The sequence below is a fragment of the Schistocerca piceifrons genome, chromosome 11, assembly GCF_021461385.2.
Source record: "Schistocerca piceifrons isolate TAMUIC-IGC-003096 chromosome 11, iqSchPice1.1, whole genome shotgun sequence".
NCBI classification, from domain to species: Eukaryota; Metazoa; Arthropoda; class Insecta; order Orthoptera; family Acrididae; genus Schistocerca; species Schistocerca piceifrons.
In genome coordinates, this window is record NC_060148.1 from 17,671,541 (window position 1) to 17,696,939 (window position 25,399).

Here is a 25,399-nt window from a genome sequence, read left to right on the forward strand (position 1 = left end):
CACTACACCCTATCCTTTGGAATGCTTCAAAATAAATTTGTGTGAAACCTTAATAGCCAAAGTGTCATTTGTAAATGGATGATGAGCTCTATATTAATCTATCAAGTAATCTAGAAAAGTTGACCTCAGCAACAATAGTTTAGTCTGGGAATATAAATTGACCCCATGGTTTTCGAATTACAAATTTGGGAAAAAACTTTGTCTTAGTCAGTTAAATATGGTACATGAAAATCACATTGTGAAGCATCTGGGCTGTACAGAGGATGTTGCAGTGATCCCAATCAAATTGCTGGAGCACAGCTTTAATCCCATTGGCAGAGAGTGTGTGTGTGTGTGGGGGGGGGGGGGGGGAGGGGGGGGGGGCATTACCAACAAAAAGGATGATTCCATCTGACCGCATCCTGGGTCTTTCGACTTTACAGCACGTCACAGTGTCTGCACAATGTCTTTGCAGCATTGAGCATTGACTGTGGTTCCACGCTCAAGGAACTCAATGAGCAGAGGGCCCCTGAATTCGAAGGAGGATGTCATCATATCTTACCTGAATTTGTGTTAACAGCTTTGGCCTTCCTTGGCAGGGGAGAAGTGGAATGTTTCCACTGTTGACTTTACCATTTGCCCTCAGGCTTGAAATGGTGCCATCACCTCCTTTTGTCCCCTTTGACAATGTGGATGCCCTTTCTTGTGGTACCACAGTAAATGACTCAAGACGTGACACCATTCTGTGGATATTTGTTCCTCATTCAGTGGATGTAGCACCCATTGTGCCAAAAATTTGTAGTAATGCAAGCAATCTTTGATGACAGCATGCATGGAGCCATGACTAAAGCTTACCTGAACACAAATTTCATCCTCTGTTATTCATCAGCGTACTCAGATATGACCATCAATCTGCCCCCCACATCAGGGTTCATAGCTCAACAGGTCTGTCCTGGGCACGGATCTTGCAGTGATATGTGCCCTTCCTGGAATCTCCTCTGTCACTTGTGCACACATACCAGGGATGCAGTGTTCACCGTACACAGCTGATATGCGATGATGAATTTTGTGTACTCTAGCACCCTCAGCCACCAGAAAATGAACCACACCTCCCTGCTCTTCTTCACTTGCCTCAAAGTCAACAGCTGCACGAACACACCCCACCCGTACACCAACAACCAAGGCCATTACCCAACGCCTATGTGGTCCTCTCATGTGGCATTATGCCGTTACCATACCACAGCGGTGACAGTACCAAAACATAAGAATAGTGGAGCCACCTGTCGCTGGGACAGGTATTATGGTGGGTCTTTGGTTTTCATTCGACTGGCTTTTATATTTAGTTACTTTTGTATTTTTTGCAATATGAGAAGCACTGAACATCATAGAAGTAATTCCTGGAACTATTTTTGCACAGTCTAATGTATATCTTAACTCGCTTAACATTCCAGTATAACTGTTCCACTGCACACACACACAATTTTCTCTACTCTGATATGAATAAAAGAGCTGAAATATTCATTTTAAGGATTGCTGGCAGTGTTGTCCAACTGATTATATATACTCTCTATATATATAAAGAACACTCTGAAACAGCAACAACAGAAATTACACTTTTTACATCCACTTTGCTTGTTTGCAAATACACTTACAAAACACAGCTAACAAAATGAAATACATATCACAAAATGAATTTGTCAGAATAAAAATATGAACTGTCACAACAAACAGCCAATTAATTATTCACAGTAAAGCACTTCATTACCAAACTTGCACTGAAGTTCAAACACTGAATTAAGTACAAAATTTGCTGTACATCTAACTAGGATGGGAGCTTTCAATATGTGAAGCTACATGCCCTTTCCTCTTAAAATGTGCTTGCATATGCCTCCTGAGATCAACAGCCCGTACAAAAGATTTGCTACAACAATTGCATTTGTGTGGCTTCAAATCAGAATGTACTAACAAATGAACTTTGAGCTCACTACGTCTAGCAAACAATTTGCCACACACATCACACTGGTGTGACTTTAACCCAGAATGTACTATCGAATGGTACTTGACCTCACGAAGTGTAGCAAACAATTTGCCACAAACATCACATTTGTGTGCCTTCACCCCCAAATGCAATAATGCATGGGATTTGAGATTACTGACTAAAGCAAACGATTTTTCACACACAACACATTTGTGTGCCTTCACCCCAGAATGCACTAATTCATGGTTCTTGAGCTGCCCAAGTCTAGAAAAAAATTTACCACAAACATTACATTTGTGTGATTTCACTGCAGAATGTAGTAGGGTATGGGCTTTGAGATTACTAGGTCTAGCAAACAATTTTCCGCAAATATCACACTCATGTGACTTCACTGCAGAATGAACTAGGCCATGAACTTTGAGTTCACCAAATCTAGCAAACAATTTGCCACAAACATCACACTTGTGTTTCTTCACACCAGAATGAACTATTGCATGGGATTTGAGCTGACCAAGTGTAGCAAACAATTTCCCACATATAGCACATTCGTGTGCCTTCGCTGCAGAGTGCACTAATGTATGAGCTTTGAGGTTATGAACTGTAGTATACAGTTTGCCACAGACATCACACTTGTGTTTCTCTGCTGCAGAATGCACTGATTTGTGATTTTTAAGATGATCAACACTAACAAACATTTTTCCACAAACATCACATTTGTGCGACATTACTCCAGAATGTACTAAGGAATGGGTTCTGAGAAGAGATGCATAAGCAAAAGATTTGCTGCATACATCACACTTGTGTGGCTTGGCGTGTATAAGGCATGAGGAAACTGTTTTACCATTTTTTTGACAGAGAGACCAGCTACTGGGATCACAGTAATAGCCCTGTGAAGCATAATAAATGTTTGCAAATTGTCCACATGAATCACTAACAGTGGGTGCAGTTAGAGCAACAGGCATGTGATCTTTTGCAGTGAATATATTCTCGCACACATCTCTACAGCTGTGAACCTCCATGGTATCAGGAAATGGTTGTGCAATCAAAGTCCTGCCATCCTCCTTCATACTGACATGCTTATTCAGGGCATCATTGTCAAGAAACACTTCTCCACAACATCTACAAACATGTAATGGTGGCTGTGCAGTGTCAATGTGAGTGAATACATGCATTATGAGGCTGTATTTTGATGAAAATCTTTGCAGGCATGTATCACAGGTGAAGTCACAGAATTCATTATCCATCTCACTCATGTTATCTGCATTGCAGAAGGAATTACTGTGCGTGACAGTTTCCTGTGTCAGCTCATCACGGGTCACAGCTGGAGAAACAGTTTCTTTAAATGAAGAGCCATAGTTTTCATTGGACAGATGAGATGATCTGAAACATCGAGATAATCAAATAAAAATGAATAAGACAACTCTGAGTGAAGATATATAATTACTTCTACATTACTTGTTATGAACATAAAAACAATGACTCAGTTACTTTATAAAATTTGAAACACACAACTGAAACCATGGCTGTTGAGAGAAAAGCACAGTAACACCTGCAGGAGAAGCACTGGAAGGAAACACACTTGAATTTACCTCAGAACATCAGAATCATAACGAAAAATCTAAATCACATCAGCTCCACCTAGACTTCAATTCAGTCCCCCTGAGAGAAATCGAAACTCTGGTTTTACTTTCACAGTGAACATATACCAGCAACAGCTGAAAAATAGATCTGAACATCTTATGCTGGTCATGCAGAAACAAACTGCTGGACAAAAAAGTATGTAGGAATTCACCACCAGTTCTCACTCAATAATTAAACCAGAGCAAGTTGCATAGAATAATTAATATTTATGATACTAATGATCATGGATAACTTAGAACAATCAACAACTAATAATTAGTTAATTTATTAGTTTCCTTACATTTCAGTCTGAAAACAATATCATCAGGGTGTCTAAAAGTCAATTCACATAAGTAATGAGAAAACACTGACCAAATCTAGTACTGTGCACCATATTAACAATTAACAATCACTAAAATACTAAATTTTATTCACACTTACACAAGGCGAAGTGAATACAATGTTAGAAAAAAAGACTCTTAGTCATCATATATTAATATTGGCTACTTCTCATATTCAATCACAGATTGCCTGGGGTATGGCATGAAATCTTCTAGCACACAAATACAATTCAATCAGGGCTCAATGTTCCCTCTAGGTATGTCAGAATGAGTGAGTCAAATTATCAATGTACATAACAAGTAAATTTGGAGTTCATATGTTCATCACTGACCTTTTCCTTTATCTGTAGTACATACATTTTTTTTTAAATGTATAATGTGATCATAAGAGCAATCAAACTTTTATAAAATTTAGGGTTTTGAAAAATAGTTTGCTGTAAAACTAGTGTGTAACATAATCTGGCTATCAACTCTTCTAGCCACTGGAATTCTTATAAAAATCCTATTCAAGAAAACCAACTGTACAACATTACACTGATCAGCAGAACATTACGATCACCTACCTAATAACCAGTATGTTCACCTTCCACATGGATAACAGTGGCAACACATCATGGCATGGAAGCAATGAGGCCTTGTTAGGTTGCTGGAGGGAGTTGGCAAGACATCTGCACACAGAAGTCACCTAATTCCCGCATATTCCAGGGAAAGGGGTGATGAGCTCTGATGCAACGCTCAATCACATCCGAGATGTGTTTGATCAGGTTCAGATCTGACAAGTTGGGGAGCCAGCACATCAAACAGAAATCACCACTGTTTTCCTTGAACCATTTCATCACACTCCTGGCCTTGTGACGTGGCATATTATCTTATTGAAAATTGCCACTGCTGTCGGGAAATGTGATTGTCATGAAGGGATATGCATGGTCTGTAAGAATGAATGTGGTCTGCAACCAGTGTACGATAATTCCTGGCCATCATGCTGCCTTCACAAGCTGCACTGGACTTGCAGATGCCCACATGAATGTTCCCCAGAGCATAAGGAAGCCATCGCCAGCTCATCTCTGTCCCACAGTGCAGATATCAAGGAGCTGTTCCTCTGGAAAATGAAGGGTTTGCACCATCCCATCAGCACGATGAAGAAGGTATCGGGATTCATCAGACTGTGCAATGCTCTAACACCGTGCCAGTGTCCAGTGCTAATGATCACGAGCCCAGTACATACATAGTTGCCGATGTTGTGGTGTTAACATTGGCGCATGCATGAGTCATCAGCTGCAGAGGCCCGACGTTAAGCATTTGGTGCACTGTGCGTCCATAGTAATCTGGCTAGCATTAAAGCCTAATGTTACTTCTGGCACAGTTTGCCACCTGTCCTGTTTTGCCGATCTGCCCAGCCTATTACATCCAACACCTGTAATGAGAGATAGCCACCCAACCCCACAATGTCTGGACATGGTTTCACGTCACTAACCACAGCACTCCTCAAATACCTGACAAGTCATACAGTTTCTGAAATATTTGTGCCAAGCCTCTGGGCCACCACAATCTGCTCTCAGTCAAACTCAGATAGATTGTACACCTTCCCCATTCTATGCAAGGATGGCATGCTCACTGATACTACATGCACCATGTGTGTGTCTGACTAGCATTCTTTGCTTGGTAGGTAATGTTGCTATCGCTTGGATCAGTTTATGTCAATAGCAGGTCAGTGGTCATTTTCACTGATCAGTGTATGTTATCCAACAGACAGTTCCACTTTGTGGTGTATATTAAAACATTATATATAATACACGATATTTAACATGGTCATTGCTACAATAAAGGTATATTGTTAGTATTATGCAACTTTCAAAGAATGACATACAAGCAGATAAAGTTGATATTTTATACAGAATAATGGACTACTTGTTACATGAGCCTGCATTACACAATATCATAAGTAACTAGAATAATTAAATCACTGTACTATAATACATGGTCTCTAGAAGTCCTATGTGGTCTCTAGAACATCACTACATGTCACGCACTGTGTACAAAATACAAGGCTGGCCGTGAAAAGTGCAACATCATGAAGGTGCCATGTAACAAATGTCAAAATGGTGAAAGGTGTACTGGATGCCTAAATATGCAAATAATTGGCATTTCAGTGCAATGTTGAGGTGGGAGAGAAAGGACTTAGGGGTGAGCAATAAAGAGATTATTACTGAAATAAAAAGTGGAAGACATGGTAAATAGAGAACATGTAATTCATTATACAAAATGCAGGGGGTGGTCAAGTTGCTGGTGGTTTGGAGGAGTAATTCAAACAAAGTTTTGGAGGAGTGACGAAAGGATGTACATGTCCAGATCAGAGGCTGACGGCAAAGAACTCCAATTCTGGAATCCACACTTTGCCCACAACCTCTAGCTACTCATGTAATATCCTAACAATATTGTGTAAAGGAAAGTTGCTACTCACCATATAGCAGAGATGCTGAGTCACAGATAGGCACAACAAAAAGAGCATCACAAATATAGCTTTCAGCCAGTAAGGCCTTTGCCAAAATTAGACGACAAACACACACATTCACACTCACGAAAACGCAACTCACACACAAATGACTGTAGTCTCAGGCAACTGAGGCCATATCTAACATCCTATTCCATTTCATATTGGTGGCTTACAATAAGCAATGCGTCCAACTGGGGGAACTATGTCTGGCCCAGAAGTATGCCTCTGTACTAAGTGTGAGCTGCAAGAGCAGTCTTCCGATACGTAACTCAGAGAGAAAAGACAATCCTTCCATCCAAACACTTTGCAATAAATTACTGCCACTTTTTTTCCAACTGAGTGGCCATCTACACAGCAACTGCACAAAGCAGGTGGGAGAAATGTCATCAACATTCTGAATGTAAGAAAAAATTATGCAGCCAGTCTCTCATTGTGAAGTCACATTTGAAGGTTTGTTGTTTGTGACAAGACTGCGTTACTTCTCATGTAAAAAGGAGGAGAAATATCCACCAGTATGTGTCAGAATTTGACAGGTCCAGGACTGTGACCTGTTGAGACAGTGATTTATCATTCTGTGATATTGACACTTACATTAGTGAAGATCCCATGACTATCCTGTGAATGTGGGATCAATAAATTAAGGTGGGCCAAGTGTAATTTTGGAGCCTGCAGCAATTATTTCACCACGAAGTCTGATGTCCAAGCACATTGTCAGGGTATGAGATTTTCCAGATATTTTTGGAAATAGATAATTTCATTATGGGGATGTGAAATCCCATATTAATTTTGAATTTAAATGAACAAGCTTTATTGGTAGAATTGTATGAATTTTTGCTATCCAGAATATGCAATTAGAATATAAAGTTTTAAGTATCATGGAAGAAGATTTATTAGAGGGCAAGTCCTGTTTTGTATGTTTTATTATTTGCATCGGGTATTCCACCTAGTCTGCATGCCATTCCAAGAGAGTAGAAAATGGTCTTGCAGTCTTGTTGGGCAAGGTAATCAATGGCAGCAAACAGTCTTCTGCACCAGCAATGCTGTCAAGGAATACCAATGACCAGAAATTTATATCATCAATTTATATATGTATGTATTAAAAAACAGCTGTTATTCATTATCCAGAAGGTCTCCAACGACAACATCCTTACCATCTAATATGTGCTGTATTTAAAAGGCACAATAAAAGCCTTAAAAGATTTGAGTTGCAAGATCTTGGTTTTTAGTAAAAATTAAGTTATTCTACACATAAGAAGAATATTTAACAAGTCGAGGGTTCACAGACTGCTCCAAGCTGAAGATCACAGTGAGGTAACTTAAAATAACCCTCTCAATGTATAAAACTGGCATGGCTGTAGTAATTGATATTCACATGGTTGTGAATTAGGAATTGGGAGCCTGTTATCCAGCAACAAAATATGAGTGTATGTATCTTCATTCTCAAATAACTTCCTTTACCAATGTAAAGCCCCTGCTTCATGATCTAATATAAGTATTCTACGTAGGCTCTGTGAACAATGCCATAGTCATCCCTAACTAAGCAGTCACCAAGTAAGATTTCTTGAGTTGCTATTACAACTAAACACTGCTACAATGCATGTATTCAACATTTCTTCAATATCTTTGTAGACTGTTGACCTATTTTATAATAACAATGGAACTTTTTATAAGCAAGTTGAACATCATAGAGGTTTTCAGTGATAATAAATGTGTTTTAACTTAAATTTACCTATAATAGTATCAAATTGGATATTTAAATTATTTATGCACTTATCATTTTATCTACTGTACAAGAGCCGTGCGGTCTGAGGTGCCATGTCATGCCCGCTCCTGCCGGAGGTTCAAGTCCTCCCTCGGCCATGGGTGTGTGAGTTGTTCTTAGCATATGTTAGTTTAAGTTAGTTTTAGTAGTGTGTAAGTCTAGGGACTGATGACCTCAGCAGTTTGCTCCCTTAGGACTTCACACACATTTGACATTTTTTATGTACAATATAATTAAGGTCAGTAATCATAAAATGGAAACAATGACAAAGAAGAAAGCAATAAGTACTCACTTGATGTCTGACAAAATACTCGAAAGAAGGAGTATCTAAGAGGAAAAAAAGGAGCAGAAATAGAAAAAAAAATATAAAGATTGTTACAGGGCTTACAGGAGAGACTTACTGGAAGGAAAGCCATGTTATGCATGCAAGTTATATGCAAGGAAAAAGCTTTTAAAGCATAGAATGAGAAAAAATTGAAACATGATGAGGAAAGTGAGAGTGGACTGGAATGAAAGAAGACTCCTTAAGTCAAATTAAGGCAAATGATTATGCTCACAGTGAAACGGCAAGAGTTCTGATTCACAGAACTGGGATAATATGTAACACAACACAGCTGCTAGTCAGACATAATGATGATCGGATTTGCAGACACTATAGTCATCTTAACAAACAATGAAAATGAACTTTTAAGAAATGTTGAAAACATTACAGTCTTCTGTAAACGAGTTGGTGTGATAAAAGGTAAAGTACAATTAAATAATAGAAACATGTACCAAAGAGAATGTAAAATGGAGGTATGCAGCAGAAATAAAAATATAAATATCAGTGGCAAAGTTGGTATTTGCAAATACTAGGATATTTGAAACTCCCTGACAAATTAAATTTATTTGCCAGACTGGGACTCGAACCTGGGACCTCCACGTTTCACAGGCAGGCATTCTACCACTTGCCCATCAAAGGCAAAGATCCTTGGTTTGCACTCAGGTCTGGCACATAGTTTTAATCTCTCAGCAAGTTTCATATCAGCGCACACTCTGCTGCAGTGAAAATTCATCAGGGATAGAATCCCCCAGCCTGTGATTAAACCATGCCTCTTCAGTATCCATTATTCGAGGAGTGCTAGTCTTGCAAGGTATTCAGGTGAACTTCTGTGAAGTACTTGCAGAAATAAAACTGTGAAGATGAGTCATCAGTCATGCTTGGATAGCTCAGTTGGCAGAGCGCTTGCCTTCGAAAGTCAAATGTCCCAGGTTCGAGCTCCAATGTGGCACACAGGTTTAATCTGCCAGGCAGTTCCTTATCAGCGCACACTCCATTGTGGACAGAAAACTCATTCTAGTAGGATATTTGGCAGCAATACTGATTTCACATCAAGAGCCTATCAGTGATGTCTATTGTGTGGATCATTCTGTTATAAAGAACTCTGATTCTGTGGAAAGAAAAGAGAATCCTGGGGATTTTGAAATATGGGTGTGAAGATGAATGGGGAAGATAAAATACAAAATTGTGTGTGAATGTGCTGACCACTTAGCAAAAACTTTATAAAATAGACTGGCTGTTTTTTTTTTCCTTGGGGGGGGGGGGGGGGGGGGAAGTGGTCTCTGCAGAAAATTGGGGAACATTGTAGAGGGGGAGTTGAGATCCATCCTTTGAATCTAATAATGGATCTCTGTATTCATATCTTCAAAATGATAATGTAAAAAAATCAAGACAATTTCAGTTTCATAGAATGTAATGGGATAAATAAAAAATCTACTCACAACGTGGTAGCAGGAGAACACACATATAAAAAGTATTACAGTTAATAGTTCAGAACCAGTGGTGCCTTCTTCTGGTGGAACAGATGAAGGGGAAGGAAGGAGCGTGAAAAGATAAGGACTGGCAAGGCATATGAAAAGGGGTAGAGTTTGGAAAAGTCAACCAGAACCCCAGATTAGGGGAGACTTATCAGATGGAATGATAAGGAAAGAAGATGACTGGTGAGGTTTGGGAAAAGTGGTAGAATTAGGAAAAGTTTCACAAAAATCTGGGTCGAGGGAGACTTACCAGATGGGTCTGGGTGACAATTCCAAACACTATCCCTTTTCCTAAACCATACCAGTACTTTTCCTTCACACCTCTTCCTTTGCCTTCAACCCTTCTGCCAGAAGGATCCACTGGCTTTGAAAGCTTGCAAACTGTAATACTTTTTATATGTGTGTTCTCCTGCCACTGCTTGGTGAGCAGACTTTTTTAATCTATCCCATTACATTATATTTTCAATATAGTTTCATAGGAAATCTTGACCCAGAAAAAGTGTTCATCAATGTAAAAGAGTTCAAGGTGTATGAAATTCTCAGAAAAAGAACTCTACTCACCAAGTAGCAACAGGAGAACACACACATAAAAGAGGTTTCCCTTCTGCATGGTCTCGGAGACAGTGGCTCCTCCTTTTGCCAGAAGAGTTGAAGGAGAAGGCAGAGGGGTGAGGGGAAAGGACTGGAGAGGTTTAGCATAAGGTGTACAGGTCGGAAAAGTCACCTAGAACACCGGCTCATAGAATACTTACTGGATGGGATGAGGAGGAAAAACTGATTGTTGGGGACTGTACCAGATGAGATTTGAAACCTGAGAGCTTAAAGGTGGAAGATGGTGTAATATGCACGACAGAGATTACTGCTGAAACATCAAGCACAAGCTAATAAGAGTGAATAGCTAAGTGCATTTTATGTAACAAAGGTAGGAGGGGGAGGGAGGGGGGGATAGCGAAAAATAGACAGGTCAGAAAATAAAACATGTCGAAGACTAAAATGGAGTGAAGCAAGGAGTAATTACTGTGAAGAAATGCTGAGATCAAAGAAATTTTTGTAAATAAAGGCCAGGTGAGTGGCAAGAAGGTTGGACGTGTTGTAGTGCCAGTTCCCACCAGTGGAGTTCTGAGAAACTGGTGTCTGGTGGAAGAATCCAGATGGCACGTGTGGTGGGACAGGCACCGAGGTCACAACTGTCATGTTGTTGAGCATGCTCTGCAAGAGGATATTGTCTGTTGCCGGTATACACCCTCTGCCTATGCCCAGTCATCCTAACTGATAATATGCTGGTAGTCATGCTGATGTAAAAGGCCAAACAATGATTGTATAATGGCTGGTATATGGCATGTGTTGTTTCACAAAGGGCTCTCCCTTTGATAGTATATGTTTTGCCAGTTATAGGGCTGGTATAGGTGGTGGTAGGAGAGTGCACAGGGCAAGTCTTGCACCAGGGACGATCACAGGGGTGAGAGCCATAGGGCAGGGAGATGGGCGCAGAAGGAGCATAGAGTGTGACAAGGACATTGCAGAGATGGGAGCATGATGAAAAGCTATTCTAGGTTGTTGTTGTTATAGTCTTCAGTCCTGAGACTGGTTTGATGCAGCTCTCCATGCTACTCTATCCTGTGCAAGCTTCTTCATCTCCCAGTACCAACTGCAACCTGCATCTGTTTAGTGTATTCATCTCTTGGTCTCCATCTACGATTTTTACCCTCCATGCTGCCCTCCAATACTAAATTGGTGATCCCTTGATGCCTCAGAACATGTCCTACCAACCGATCCCTTCTTCTAATTAAGTTGTGCCACAAACTTCTATTCTAGGTGTGGTAGGCAAAAACTCAGACAGAATAAATCTCATCTCAGAAGTACACTGGCACAGGAAAAGTGATCATTCCTAGCTAAAATAACTCTATTAGTGTCGAAAATAGAAATCAATCTGAGGAAGAAAGTTCTAAAAATATAAATTTTGTGCACACCGTTGTATAGTAGTGAATAAGACCATGGGAAGACCACAAGGGGAAAAAATCAAAGTGTTTGAGGTTTGGTGTGACAGAATGAAGCTTAAAATTAGTAGATCAATACGATTAGAACTGAAGAAGTTCTCCACAGAATTTGTATGGAAAGGAATATGTGGAAAAGACTTACAGTAGGAAAGGACAGGATATGTTTTAAGACACCAGGGCATAACTTCTGTGGTACTAGAGGAAGCTGTAGAGGGTAAAAACTGTAGGGGAAGACAGTAATTGAAACACTTCCAATATACAATTTTGCAGTTACTCATATGTCCTCTTGAGGATCACATCTGTGTGTGTCACACTCTCAGTGAATAGATAGAGCATCTTGTTATTATCTTACCATACCGAATATGTTTTGGTGGGTGATAACTGTTTCATTAACTGATAGCCATGAAGCTGAATATGAATGTTATTTAACTTGTTTTTAGTGGTATGGCGTTACACTAACAGTGACTTCAACACTAACTAATCTGATGTTAGATGAAAGGTTAAATACTGAGAACATATTTACAATGAAGTAATTAACCAGAACTAGTCTCGTATGGAAAATATCAATCCTTGCACCTGGAGAGAATTCAAAAAGAGCTAAGATTAGAGAAGACAACCAATTACTGGCAGTGGTGAAAGCAAAAGGACAAAATGCTGTCTGGATATATTTAAAGGGGAAATGATATCATAATGGCCATTATTAAAGGATATACAGTGTGGCCCACTTAAGCAACTACAAATATTGAAAAATGATTTTCACAGGTATGAATATAAGGTGGGGGCTCATGAATGTAAATAGTATGAGATATTCTAAAACATAAGCAAATATTATTGCCAATATAAACTTATGTTTTTTTTAAATGGACACCCTGCATTATTTCTTACACAATCAATAACATGAAAAATTGCAAAAAGAATGGCATTTGTTACATTGCAATATCTCAATTACATCCCAAGATATTGCAAGGTGAAGTTGACACTTGAAATAAATCAAAGATGCCACTATTGCACGTCCTGAGATGTGAGCATGAACTTCATGTTTCTCATAATTGTGATGTGATTGATGTACTACAATGCAACAAACATTGTACTTACTGCTATTTACACTGGTATTAAAGTGGACTGGAAACAATACATATGTCCAATCACACACAATGAAAAATAAGGAAAGGGGTTACTTGTTTGAGCTTTACTGATCTTTATTACAGTACTAGAGTGGACATAATGCTAACGAAAATCCAGGTATCACTGGCCAGGGTAAACATAATCAACGGCTGACTAAGCATATAACAGAGGAGTAAATGCGAGTCATATGAATTTGTGTGACCAGACATCTGTGTTGTTTCCAGTCCAGTTATTAAGTGTGTAAATAGCAGTAAGTATAGCATTTGTTGCAACATAGTACATTAATCAAACCACAATTACGAGCAACATGAGATTCACACTTGCATCTCATGATGTGCAATGGTGGTGTGTTCCATTTGTTTCAATTGTCAACTTGACTTTGAAATTTCTTGGGATGTAATTGTTATATTGTGATGTACCAAACATCACTTTTTTCTGATTTTTCATCTTATTGACTGTGTAAGAAATAATATGGGGTGTCCATTTAAAAAAACATAAATTTGCACCAAAAATAATGTTTGTTAACATTTTACAATGTATTACAGTATTTACTTTCAAGAACACCAGCCTTACATTCATACCCATGAAAGTCATTGTTATTCCAAAGATATTTGAGCTGAAAATTTGAATGGACCACCCTGTATACACTGATAGAAAAAAATCACAACACAAAAAATAATTAATGTAGAGTAATGAAATTTTGGGAGTACATTTGTCCAGGTAACATACTTAAGTGGTTAACATTACAAGATCATAGGTTAATGTAAGTGCAAGACAAGCCATTGCAAATGTGAAATGCCAGTACATTAATAACCAGTTTAACCACCAGAATTCTGAATGCAAGCATGCAAACATGCATGCTTTGTATTGCACAGGTGCCGGATTTCAGTTTGTGGGATATAGTTTGATGCCTGTTGCACTTGGTCAGTCAATACTGGAGCAGTTAATGCTGTTGGTGGATAACACTGGAATTGTCATCCCATGGTGTTCCATATGTGCTCAATTGGAGACAGGCCTAGTGATCAACAAAGGCCAAGGAAACGTATCAACTCTCTGTAGAGCACATTGGGTTATAACAGCAATATGTGGGTGAGTGTTATTCTGTTGAAAAACACCCCATGGGATGCTGTTCATGAATTGCTGCATAACAGGTCAAATTGCCACCAGGCTAGTGTACAAATTTGCACTCAGGGTACTTGGGATAGCTACAAGGGTGCTCCCACTGTTATTCAAAATCACGCCCCGGACCATAATTCCATGCAGACAAGTTGGGTGCAGGGCTCGACTGGCCTCCTCCTAACCAGCACCAAGGCAGAACCATCTTTCATCCACCCTACCCTCCAACGAGCTCTCATTTGACACAACTGAAGAAACCAAGGGTGGTGGTTTGGGGTCAGTGGAATGAATGCTACAGGGCATCTGGCTCCAAGCTGCCTCGTAGTACTCAATCTGTCACTGTGGCGCCAAATGCCGCTGAAATTGCTGCTGCAGATGCAGTTCGATGGGCCAGAGCCATACACCGAACACGATGGTCTTCCCTCTCGGTACTGCCACGTGGCCGTCCAGAACCTGGTCTTGCTGTGACTGTATATTCTTGCAAACACTGCTGCCAGCAATCATACACAGTGGTTGCTTTCCTGTCAAGTCTACCTGCAATATTGTGGAAGGAACATCCACCTTCTTGTAGCCCTATTACACGACCTCGTTCAAACAAAGTGAGGTGTTGATAATGACGTCTTTGTTGCCTTAAAGGCATTCCTGTGTAACATCAGTTCACCATGTCCAGTCTCAGAGGTAACTAATGCTCAAAACTGTTTGAAGTAAACCTGATTTGCATCCTCATAGTGACACTAATAGCACCTCTCCTATGTGACTGGAGCAAAATATGAATTGATATCACCTTTCAGAAACACACCTATCAACTTTCGTTAATGTCGCACAACTTCTTTGTGGTGTTATGATTTTTTCTTTCTTTTCCTTTTTTCCTTTTTTTTAAACATCTGTTTATAATGGGGAGGGGGAAAGCAGAAGGAAGAGAATCTGGATACTAACGATTGAAAGGTAAGCTTTAAAAACTGAGGAGGAAATAATGGGTCACATGCTTTCCAAGTAAAAAAACTTTCCTTAGGTTTTGACATTGACACCAACATCAACACCAGCTATGATTGTGGAAGGATGGGCAACATACTTTTGCATGTCCTCCTCCATCCAAGCGTTTATTCCACTGTGGCACCTGGTTCAGAGATCATTTCCAAAGAAACACCTGAACAGATTTGGAAGAAAACCTAGCAGACAGGTGAAACAAACGTGTTAAAAAAGTAATGAAGGTCTTACCGTGCACTATCTGATGCAAGTCCTCTTGTGGATGCCTCCTGGAACAGTTGGCAGCAGTATCAGATCACAAATTCAGCGAAATAAAACAATAAAGAGAGTAAACTACACTAAATCTTGTAGAAACCGAATACCCCTGCAAGATTTCTTTCAGACAACATGTATCAAAAATTGCAGAGTATGAATTCTGAGGACTACAGATTATTTACACTACTCAGAACACATCACTTCTACTTTATTTTAAATGTGTATGACACATTTTTACTTACTTTAAACATTCTGTAAATCAGCACTACTACAAATTTTGTCAGCTGGTGAAAATTCCTTGTTACATGCATACACTACTTCATTTTATTACGTCATCATTTGGTGTTTTTAATTCATTTTGTGACACTTTTCAGCACTACATACATACTGCTATACAAATATGTGTTGCTAGTACAATACACAATTCAGTTTAGATACGCAACAAGATAAGAGGGAAGATGTCACTCCCCACCACCAATCGGGCAACATCTGTTACTGCAACATGGGAGTTGTCGCCACAGGCATTCAAGTGATCTTATGATGCATAAGTGAGATCGTTTACACAGTCTCTTACAATGAAGGCTTCAAAAATGCAGTGGACAGGTTTCAAGCAGGGATATAATATTTCACACATCCTAGGAGGGCATGTTTTCATCACACACTGGTTATTGCAAAGTTCCATCATTAAATTACATCTAACATTAGCCATTAAAATTGATAAATAATCAGGATTAATAAAGCACATCAACAATGATAGTATAGCAATCATGGCCAAAGCCAAACAAACATGAACAAGGGTATCAGATATATTTAAGCAATTAAAATTATATCTGAACCCCAACTGTGAAGAATATGGAATGAAGATAAAAGTGGAGAACACCAGTACAACGAATTTTAGAAGGAACTCCAGTAACATAAAAATGAAAATCAGTGATGAGTTGGTGAAACAAGTTGGCAACTTCAGGTATCTAGGATCCAAATAACTAGCAACATGACACATAATCAAGAATACAAAACAAGAATACCTATTGAAAAAGAAATGTTTTACACGAGTAGTATTTTCTGTGGTCCATTAAATAAACAATTAAGGAAAATATTAGTAAAGTTTTTTGTGTTGTCCTGTATGGTGCCAAAATATGGACAGTAGGATGCAGAGAGAAGAAATGCTTAGAAAGCCTGTGAGACATGTGTATGGAAAACAAGGGAAAGTGTGAAATAGACAGACTAAATCTGATTAGTGTATTCATCTCTTGGTCTCCCTCTATGAGTTTTACCCTCCACGCTTCCCTCCAGTACTAAATTGGTGATCCCTTGATGCCTCAGAATGTGCCTCAGCAACTGACCCCTTCTTCTAGTCAAGTTCTGCCAAAAAATCTTCTTCTCCCAATTCTGTTAGACCTCTACATTAGTTAGGTGTTCTACCCATCTAATCTTCAGCATTTTTCTGTAGCACCACATTTCGAAAGCTTCTATTCTCTTCTTATCTAAACTATGTATCGTCCATGTTTCACTTCCATACATGGCTACACTCCATACAAATACTTTGAGAACAGACTTCCTGACTGTTAATCAATATTCAATGTTAACAAAGTTCTATTCTCCACAAATGATTTTCTTGCCATAGCCAGTTTATATTTTGTATCCTCTCTACTTCATCCATGATCAGTTATTTTGCTCCCCAAATAGCAAAATTCATCTGCTACTTTAAGTGTCTCATTTCCTTATCTAATTCCCTCAGCATCACCCGACTTAATTCGACTACATTCCATTGCCCTCATTTTGCTTTTGTTGATGTTCATCTTATAACCTCCTTTCAAGACACTGTCCATTCCGTTCAACTGCTCTTCCAAGTCCTTTGCTGTCTCTGACAGAATTACAATGTCATCGGCAATCCTCAAAGTTTTTATTTCTTCTCCTTGGATTTTAATTCCTACTCAAAATTTATTTTGTTTCCTTTACTGCTTGCTCAATGTACATATTAAATAATATCATGGATAGCCTATAACCCTGTCTCACTCCCTTCTCAACCACTGCTTCCCTTTCATGCCCCTTGACTCTTATGACTGCCATCTGGTTTCTGTGCAAATTGTAAACAGCCATTCGCTCCCTGTATTTGACCCCTGCCACCTTCAGAATTTGAAAGAGAGTATTCCAGTCGACACTGTCAAAAGCTTTCTCTAAGTCTACAAATGCTAGAAATGTAAGTTTGCCTTTCCTTAACATCTCTTCTAAGCTAAGTCACAGCATCAGTATTGCCTCACATGTTCCAACATTTCAACAGAATCCAAACTGATCTACCCCGAGGTTGGCTTCTACCAGTTTTTCCATTCATCTGTAAAGAATTTGAGTATTTTGCAACTGAGACTTATTAAACTGATAGTTCGGTAGTTTTCACACCTGACAGCACCTGCTTTCTGTGGAATTGAAATTATTATACTCATCTTGAAGTCTGATGGTATTTTGCCTGTATCATACATCTTGCTCACCAGATGGAAGAGTTTTGTCATGGCTGGCTCTCCCAAGGCTATCAGTAGTTCTAATGGAATGTTGTCTACTCCCAGGGCCTTGTTTTGACTTAGATTTTTTAGTGCTCTGTCAAATTACTCATGCAGTATCATATCTCCAATTTCATATACATCTACATCCTCTTCCATTCCCATAATATTGATCTGAAGTACATCACCCTTGTATAGAGTGTCTATATACTCCTTCCACCTTTCTGCTTTCCTTTCTTTGCTTAGGATGGGTTTTCCGTCTAAGCTCTTGATATTCATACAGGTGGTTCTCTTTTCTCCAAAAGTCTCTTAATTTTCCTGTAGGCAGTATCTGTCTTACCTCTAGTGATACATACTTGTACATTCTTATATTTGTCCTCTAACCATCCCTGCTTAGCCATTTTGCACTTTCTGACAATCTCATTTTCGAGACATTTGCATTCCTTTTCATCTGCGAATTTACTGCATTTTTATATTTTCTCCTCTCATCAGTTAAATTCAATATCTCTTCTGGTACCCAAGGATTTCTACTAGCCCTCACCTTATTACCTACTTCATCTTCTGCTGCCTTCACTATTTCATCTCTCAAAGCTACCCATTCTTCTCCTACTGTATTTCTTTCCCCTGTTCTTGTCAATCATGCCCAAATGCTCTCTCTGAAACTCTCTACAATCTTTGGTTCTTTCAGTTTAGCCAGCTCCCATTCCCTTGAATTCCTATCTTTTTGCAATTTCCTCAGTTTTAATCTACCAATAAATTGTGGTCAGAGTCTACATCTGGCCCTGGAAATCTCTCACAATTTAAAACCTGGCTCCCAAATCTCTCTCTTACCATTATATAATCTATCTGAAACCTTCCAGTGTCTCCAGGCGTTTACCATGTATACAACCTCCTTTCATGATTCTTAAACCACCTGTTAGCAATGATTAAGTTATGCTCTGTGCAAAACTCTACCAGATGGCTTCCTCTTTCATTCCTTACCCCTTTCCATATTCACCTACTACTTTTCCTTCTCTTCTTATTCCTACTATTGAATTCCAATCCCCCATGACTATTGAATTTTTGTTTCCCTTCACTGTCTGAATAATTTCTTTTATCTCATCATACATTTCTTCAGTCTCTTCATCTGTCTATCTTGGCTACAATAATGCGTTCACTAGGCTGTTTGTAGCAACTTATCCAGATTTCTATTTTTTTATTTATTATTAAACCTACTCATGCATTACCATTATTTGATTTTGTATTTATAGCCCTGTATTCACCTGACCAAAAGTCTTGTTACTCCTGTCACCAAACTTCACTAGTTCCCACTATATTTAATTGTAACCTATCCATCTCCCTTTTTAAATTTTGTAACCTACCTGCCCAATTAAGAGATCTGACATTCCATGCATCAATCCATAGAATGCCAGTTTTGTTTCTCCTGATAATGATGTCCTCCTGAGTAGTCCCCAACTAGAGATCTGAATGGGGGACTATTTTACCTCCAGAATATATTACCCACGAGGATGCCATCATCATTTCACCATATAGTAAAGCTGCATGTTCTTGGGAAAAATTATGGCTGTAGTTTCCCCTTGCTTTCAGCCATTTGCAGTACCAGCACTGCAAGGCCGTTTTGGTTGAAGGTTGCACTTACGGTACGGCGATCTGTATCGCAGAGGCACGCAAGGCTCCCCAGCATTGGGGCAATGTCCATGGGGGGTGGAGGGGGCGGGACAATTAAGAGGAAGAAAAGAAATAGAGTATGATACTGTATGAGAGGACATTGCCTACTAAAGGATGCAGCATAGAGAATGAAGACTGGAACAATGACAAGAGGGAAAAAAATATACTAGTTAACTGACAACATCAGGATAAATGAATCATTTGCAGCTACAAAAAGGATGGCAGAAAAACAGCAGGGCTGAAGAATACTAAATGTGCAGTGCTAGACCTGCCTATTAGACAGAAGAATACATCACCATCATCATCATCATCTAGAAGTCTGTTATTCTCACATGGCTGTGTAACGGAATGTCATACTTTGTTCTTCATTATGATCTAAACTTGTGTTTTCCATGGTTACCACCTCAGCATGTACGGTACCCCTTATTTGGAGATAAGAGTGCATTTTACTTTATTTCTAGTTTTGCTATTTCACATATATGAAGTGAGTGTATCAGTGCTGCAGTTACGTACAGAGCAAGGAGGAAGTGGTAGGTTCCCATACTGGCTGGCAGAGGCGGTTGCCTATCTGGCAATTTCAGAGCTAGTGGGATGGTGGTCCCAATGCAGAAATCCCTCATGATCAGCAAAGAGAGATAAGTAGGAAAAGTTCATTTACTCTGCCACAAATAAATTAATTGTTACTAATAAATATTTGCTAACAAAAGTTGCCTTTTGCCACTCAGACATTAGGAGGAGTCTATGGGTCATAAATACTGTCTTTCAGAAATTTTACAATGTCAGGAAACTTTGATTCTAATAAATAAATGAATAACTCTGGCATAACCACAGATGTACGATCTTATAGAAACTGTTCGGGTTGTTTGCTCAAGTTACGGATGACGCATTATAGTCGGCAGTTGTCAATAGGATGCCATTCGATCTGTCATGTGGTAGACCGTGCTCTCTTACCATTAATAGTTAGCTTATAACCAGTGTGAACAAGTTCATTTTACAGTGTTTCTTAAACATACACACCATAACGTCATCCCATGTAAAAATTATTTGCACAACAGGTAGGTTGTATTCCTATGTGGTAGTTCACTATGTCAGTTCAAGGATGAACTGGCTTAATTATCGCAAAACTCAAGGGTGGAGGGGGGGGGGGGGGGGGGGGACTTTGGCCAGTTGCAGGAAATCAGCATCGACGTCCACTTTGATGGAAACTTTCACCATTCCAACATTAATCGGCATTTGCAACAGAATGCAGAATGATTCTACTGGCACCAGCACACATCTCAGTTAAGGACCATGAAGACTAGCTAAGAGAAATCAGGACTCACTTGGAGGCATATAAATAGTCATTTTGCCTCACTCAATTTACGAGTCAAGCATGAAAGAGAACGATCAGAAGTGGTGCGACATACCACTTGCCATACACCATATGGTGGTTAGGCAAATATGTATGTAGAGCTACAGACCTATACAGTACATTATGCAGATCCATAGTGGTGAGCACTGGTCCCAACAGGTGACCCCTTCATAATGAGAAAATTGTTGCAACTGGTTTGACTCTCCGTAAACCAGTTTTTGTGGAACAGATGTGTTTTTCCTTGTTTTTGGAGGAACTGATACATCAAGAGAAACAAATACTGTAGAGGTGGTCAAACAATGTTAGTGATGATAAGTGTGTCAAAGAAGAACAAGAGAATGGCAGGTATGAGGCCAGCATGCTTAACTGCACAGGAAATTTTTGTGGCTGGTGTAGACACAGGTACCGCCCCACTGTAGACGGTTAGAATCCGAACACCTAGTGGCACAGACACATGGTAATTTCAGTCAAGCAGTAATGACTAGAGATGGGCAAAACTGTTCTTTTCAGAGATCGGATCAGAACTGTTCACTCCCTGAAATGAACTAGCTCTTTTTCACGACTCACCACTCATTCACAACAGAAAATAAATGGAAGGCACATTGCCCTTTAAACTTGGTTTATTCCAGTACTATACCTGTATTTTTATCTTATTTGATCCTATTTTGAAGTAACACATATAATGAGTAAGAATTTTGTATTGTTTATTGAAATTTCCACGATATGACAAAGTTTTTGATTATTGATTTATTTTGCACTATCGTGGTTTTTTGGGTGATCGTAAAATGTTGTAACTTGAGATTTACATTAACAATATATTTGGCTATAATGTATTAAAATTTCATTAACCTCGTACAAATACATCGGAAGCCATATATTTTTAAAGTGAACATTTCCTTCCGAAGACGCCTAAAATCGCAAAATCCGTACTAAAATAAGAAAAAAGTATATAAATTTGACTGTAAGACCAAAGTGCTGCATATAGCCTTCCGCAGAATAAAACAAGGAAAATATTGGTGTATCACTTTTGCTATACGTTTATCGGTTCGCTCGTAATTAAAGCGTAAATTCGAGTGACCATAATAAAAAATCCTATAGTAAGAGGAGCCGTCAGGAACCTAATCTGATCAGTTTAAACAAATAAAAATAAAATAAAAACAAATGATGTATACATAACATAATTATGTAATATACATAACGGTATTACTACGAAGAACAATATCCAGTAGAGACGAACTCCGATGCAGAGGTGCTGAGTCAAGCAGGTCGAGACGCGAGCTGTATTACTGCGTGAGCTAAAACCGCAGAGACCAGAGTGACACCTGAGTTGCTTTGCTCAACGCTCTGGCTAGAGTCGAGAACGGTGGGGGTGAGCGTTGAGCGGGCGAGTTCCGGGGGTGGGGGGAGCGGTGAACTGCCACCACTCATCCGCTCGGAGACAAATCGTGCGTTCTCTTGCGAGCAGGTTGTTGCAAGTAGTTCTTATGTTCTCCGCTAGGAGGCTCTGTGTCCTGTTGCTCGCATCAACTGCCCAGAGGGCAGGACATGCGACTGAAATGATCGCCGACGGAGTGCTATGCTAAGGTGCGCCAGACACTGCACGCGCAGAGGAAGCACAGAGAGGGCACGGCATATGTGAAACACAAAATCCAATGGGGCACTGCACAATGCAGGCAGCCAAGGCATAAGTAGGGTAGAGGCCGGCGCTGGCTGTGTTGTGTGGCGTGCAGTGTGCTCTGACCAGCAGAGGCCCCACTGGTCTGCTCCGACTCTCTCTCTCTCTCTCTCTCTCTCTCTCTCTCTCTCTCTCTCTCTCTCTCTCTCTCTCTCTCTGCTGTGGGAAGCGTTTGGAGCTACCATTCTTTTTTTCTGAATCACTGATTGTTCACTCCTTTGAAAGAGTCAACTCTATGAATTAGTTCAGGAGCGGATCCCCCATCTCTAGTAATGACCTCTTCGCACCAGAAGTAGACATTATTTGTCATGCACTAAATGAAGCACACTGTACGAAATTCCTCAGGATTTATCTACATTCCAATTTAAAATGGAGTCATCAGGTAGCCCATCAGCCAAAATGCACTGACAGATAGTGGTTTTAATGCTTTAGGCATTCTGCACAGTCTCCTCTGCCTTGAGAACAATGCAACACAACACACAAACAAATGAATGAGTGAATGAATGGCCTGTAAGCATGGTAAATGGAGAATAACAAGTAAATGTACCTATTGGCTGCAGATAATTTATTTGTACAAAATGAAACTGGAAGGTGAAGGTCAAGTGACAGGTGTCATGATTGAAGCTACGAAGTAGAAATGCTAATCCCACTAGTAAAATCAAAGAACTTCCAGGTGTTTCAAGATGAATATCGTGGTTTTAAGGATTTATAGCATTCATTACATGCAACTTACATGCTGCTTACAACACACACACACACACACACAAATCACTCAAGCAGGCTCACCTTGCACGTACATGGCCACTGTCTCTTTCATTTGGTGTAGTGTGCCCTGAGTGGCCAGATACAACTGTCACGTGTGTGTGAGGTGCACTTTACACTGAGTAGAAATTTCCCTTTTCATAATTATCAGTACTCTAACCTGGACTTTCCATTGTTTAAACAAGGTGTTGAATGAGTGTGAGAGCCTGTCATGTGTAGCCCCAAGGTATAAGTTCAGAAGGCTAGTTGTGAAATAATGATTCCAGTGACATCTATGTTGAGCCTTTTAAGGAGGTGCGTACAACTACATCCATATTATTTGTAGTTGTTACAAGCTATAAGGCCTATAGAATACAGTTTATATGCAAACTTTGCAAACAAAACATTGCTGCACAATGGTCTGGATCATGTTATCCTCAGAAGTGTAACAACATTTCACCTAAGTGGAAATGTGAACACACATAATGTATGCATCTGGGGGTCAGTAAATCACCACAGGATGGTACAGCTGCAAGAAGACTTTTCTAAATTGAATGTTTTTTTTTGTGCCATATCCAGGTGGAAACTTTATGGGCCTTTCTTTTGGTCAAGCAACTTAACAACGTGTTTTGTATTTTGGTGAGACAGAGCTATGCCCCCCCCCCCCCCCTCTTCAATTGGAAGAAGCTGAACAACAGAACTTTGTCACTATTACGGTGCACTGTATCACTAACAACTCAGGACACGATTGGTCAAATGATGTTGTTCCAGACTGATGGATTAACCACAAGGGGCCAGATGACAGAACTTGTTAAGCACAGCCTTCATATTCCCCCAATTTGAGACCACATGACTTTTACCTTTGGGCATTTATAAAGGATCATGCATTTGTGCCTCTGCTACTAGTTGACTGAGCTAATTTACGAGACGGTCATTGCAACAATTACTCCAGACATGCTGATCAAGGTGTGTGTGTGTGGGCGGGGGGGAGGGGGGGGTGCTCCGCTATATGGTGTGTAGCAACGTTCCTTTTCATAATACTGTTACACTCCATTCTGTATTTTCCGTTGTTTGATACCAGGATTCGTCACATGTGATAACTTTGTCCAAATAATCTAGTTCCCTTCAAGCCTTCCTTTCATTGTTGACATGCCATCACACAGTGAACCTTCTGTTCATCACTGATCACATGAGGCAGCCATTTTGCTGCAACTTTTCTATACCCTTGAACATTTTGTAGAGTGCCTTCAGCTGATCAATATGATATATTTATAATTTCTGACATCTCTGTGAATGACAAATGATGGTCTTCCTGCAACATGACATCACTTGTGTTGACAATGGTTTCAGTCTTAGAAGATGAGGGCCTTCCAGGACATTGAGCATCCGCAAGGTCATTTTCACCCCCTCAAATCATTTGTGACACTCAAAAACTTGTATTTTTCCCATGGCTTGCTCTCTGTAGACTTGCTGCAACATTTCCAGTGTTTGTGACAGAGTTTTCTCAAGGAGAACACAAACTCTAAATGTCACATGGTGCTGCAACTTGGGATCTGTGTTGCGTACAGTAAACAAGCTGTACACTTTTCCTGCTTTCCCCAAACTGCATACTGCCAGGCAACTGACATGTTCAGTATTACATCATTCAAGATCAGACCTCTCTGGTACTGCCAACACCAATCTCAACTGCGAGCACAATAAAATGCAAAAAAATAATTCCCTTATATTTTCTGACACCCCCTTGCACAAGATTACTTACACCATTGTCAGTTGCATCCACTCCCAAATCTAAGTCTGGATCTTCTTTAATATAGACATAGACCCTTGATGTTTCAAATGGATCTTCGACAACCTGGAAAAAGGAAAACAATCTATACTACTAAATCACTATCCTAGAACCTGGTATCAGTTGCAATTTGGCTATCTAACAATTTCCAGGAGCAACGAAAATTTTATTTTCAATATTTTGCATAATTATTGACCAATTTTAAAAAATTATAATGCTGTCTTTGTCTGCT

At 39.6% G+C, this 25,399-nt stretch overlaps 1 protein-coding gene across 2 annotated transcripts in view; it reads right to left on the reverse strand.

Annotated features, from left to right (window-relative positions):
• Positions 1-1,516: 1,516 nt before the first annotated feature.
• Positions 1,517-25,399, reverse strand: part of LOC124720469 (zinc finger protein 665-like) — a 43,030-nt gene continuing 19,147 nt past the window's right edge. Inside the window, exons 3-5 of one of the 2 annotated variants that reach the window (XM_047245828.1) lie at positions 25,141-25,233; positions 15,428-15,465; positions 1,517-3,337 (exon numbers count right to left, since the gene is read on the reverse strand). In XM_047245828.1, the coding sequence (XP_047101784.1) occupies positions 1,798-3,337; positions 15,428-15,465; positions 25,141-25,233 (1,671 nt within the window). In that variant the 3' untranslated portion in view covers positions 1,517-1,797. The remainder of the gene's footprint in view (positions 3,338-15,427; positions 15,466-25,140; positions 25,234-25,399) is intronic. The other variant, XM_047245829.1, reaches the window with a different exon arrangement.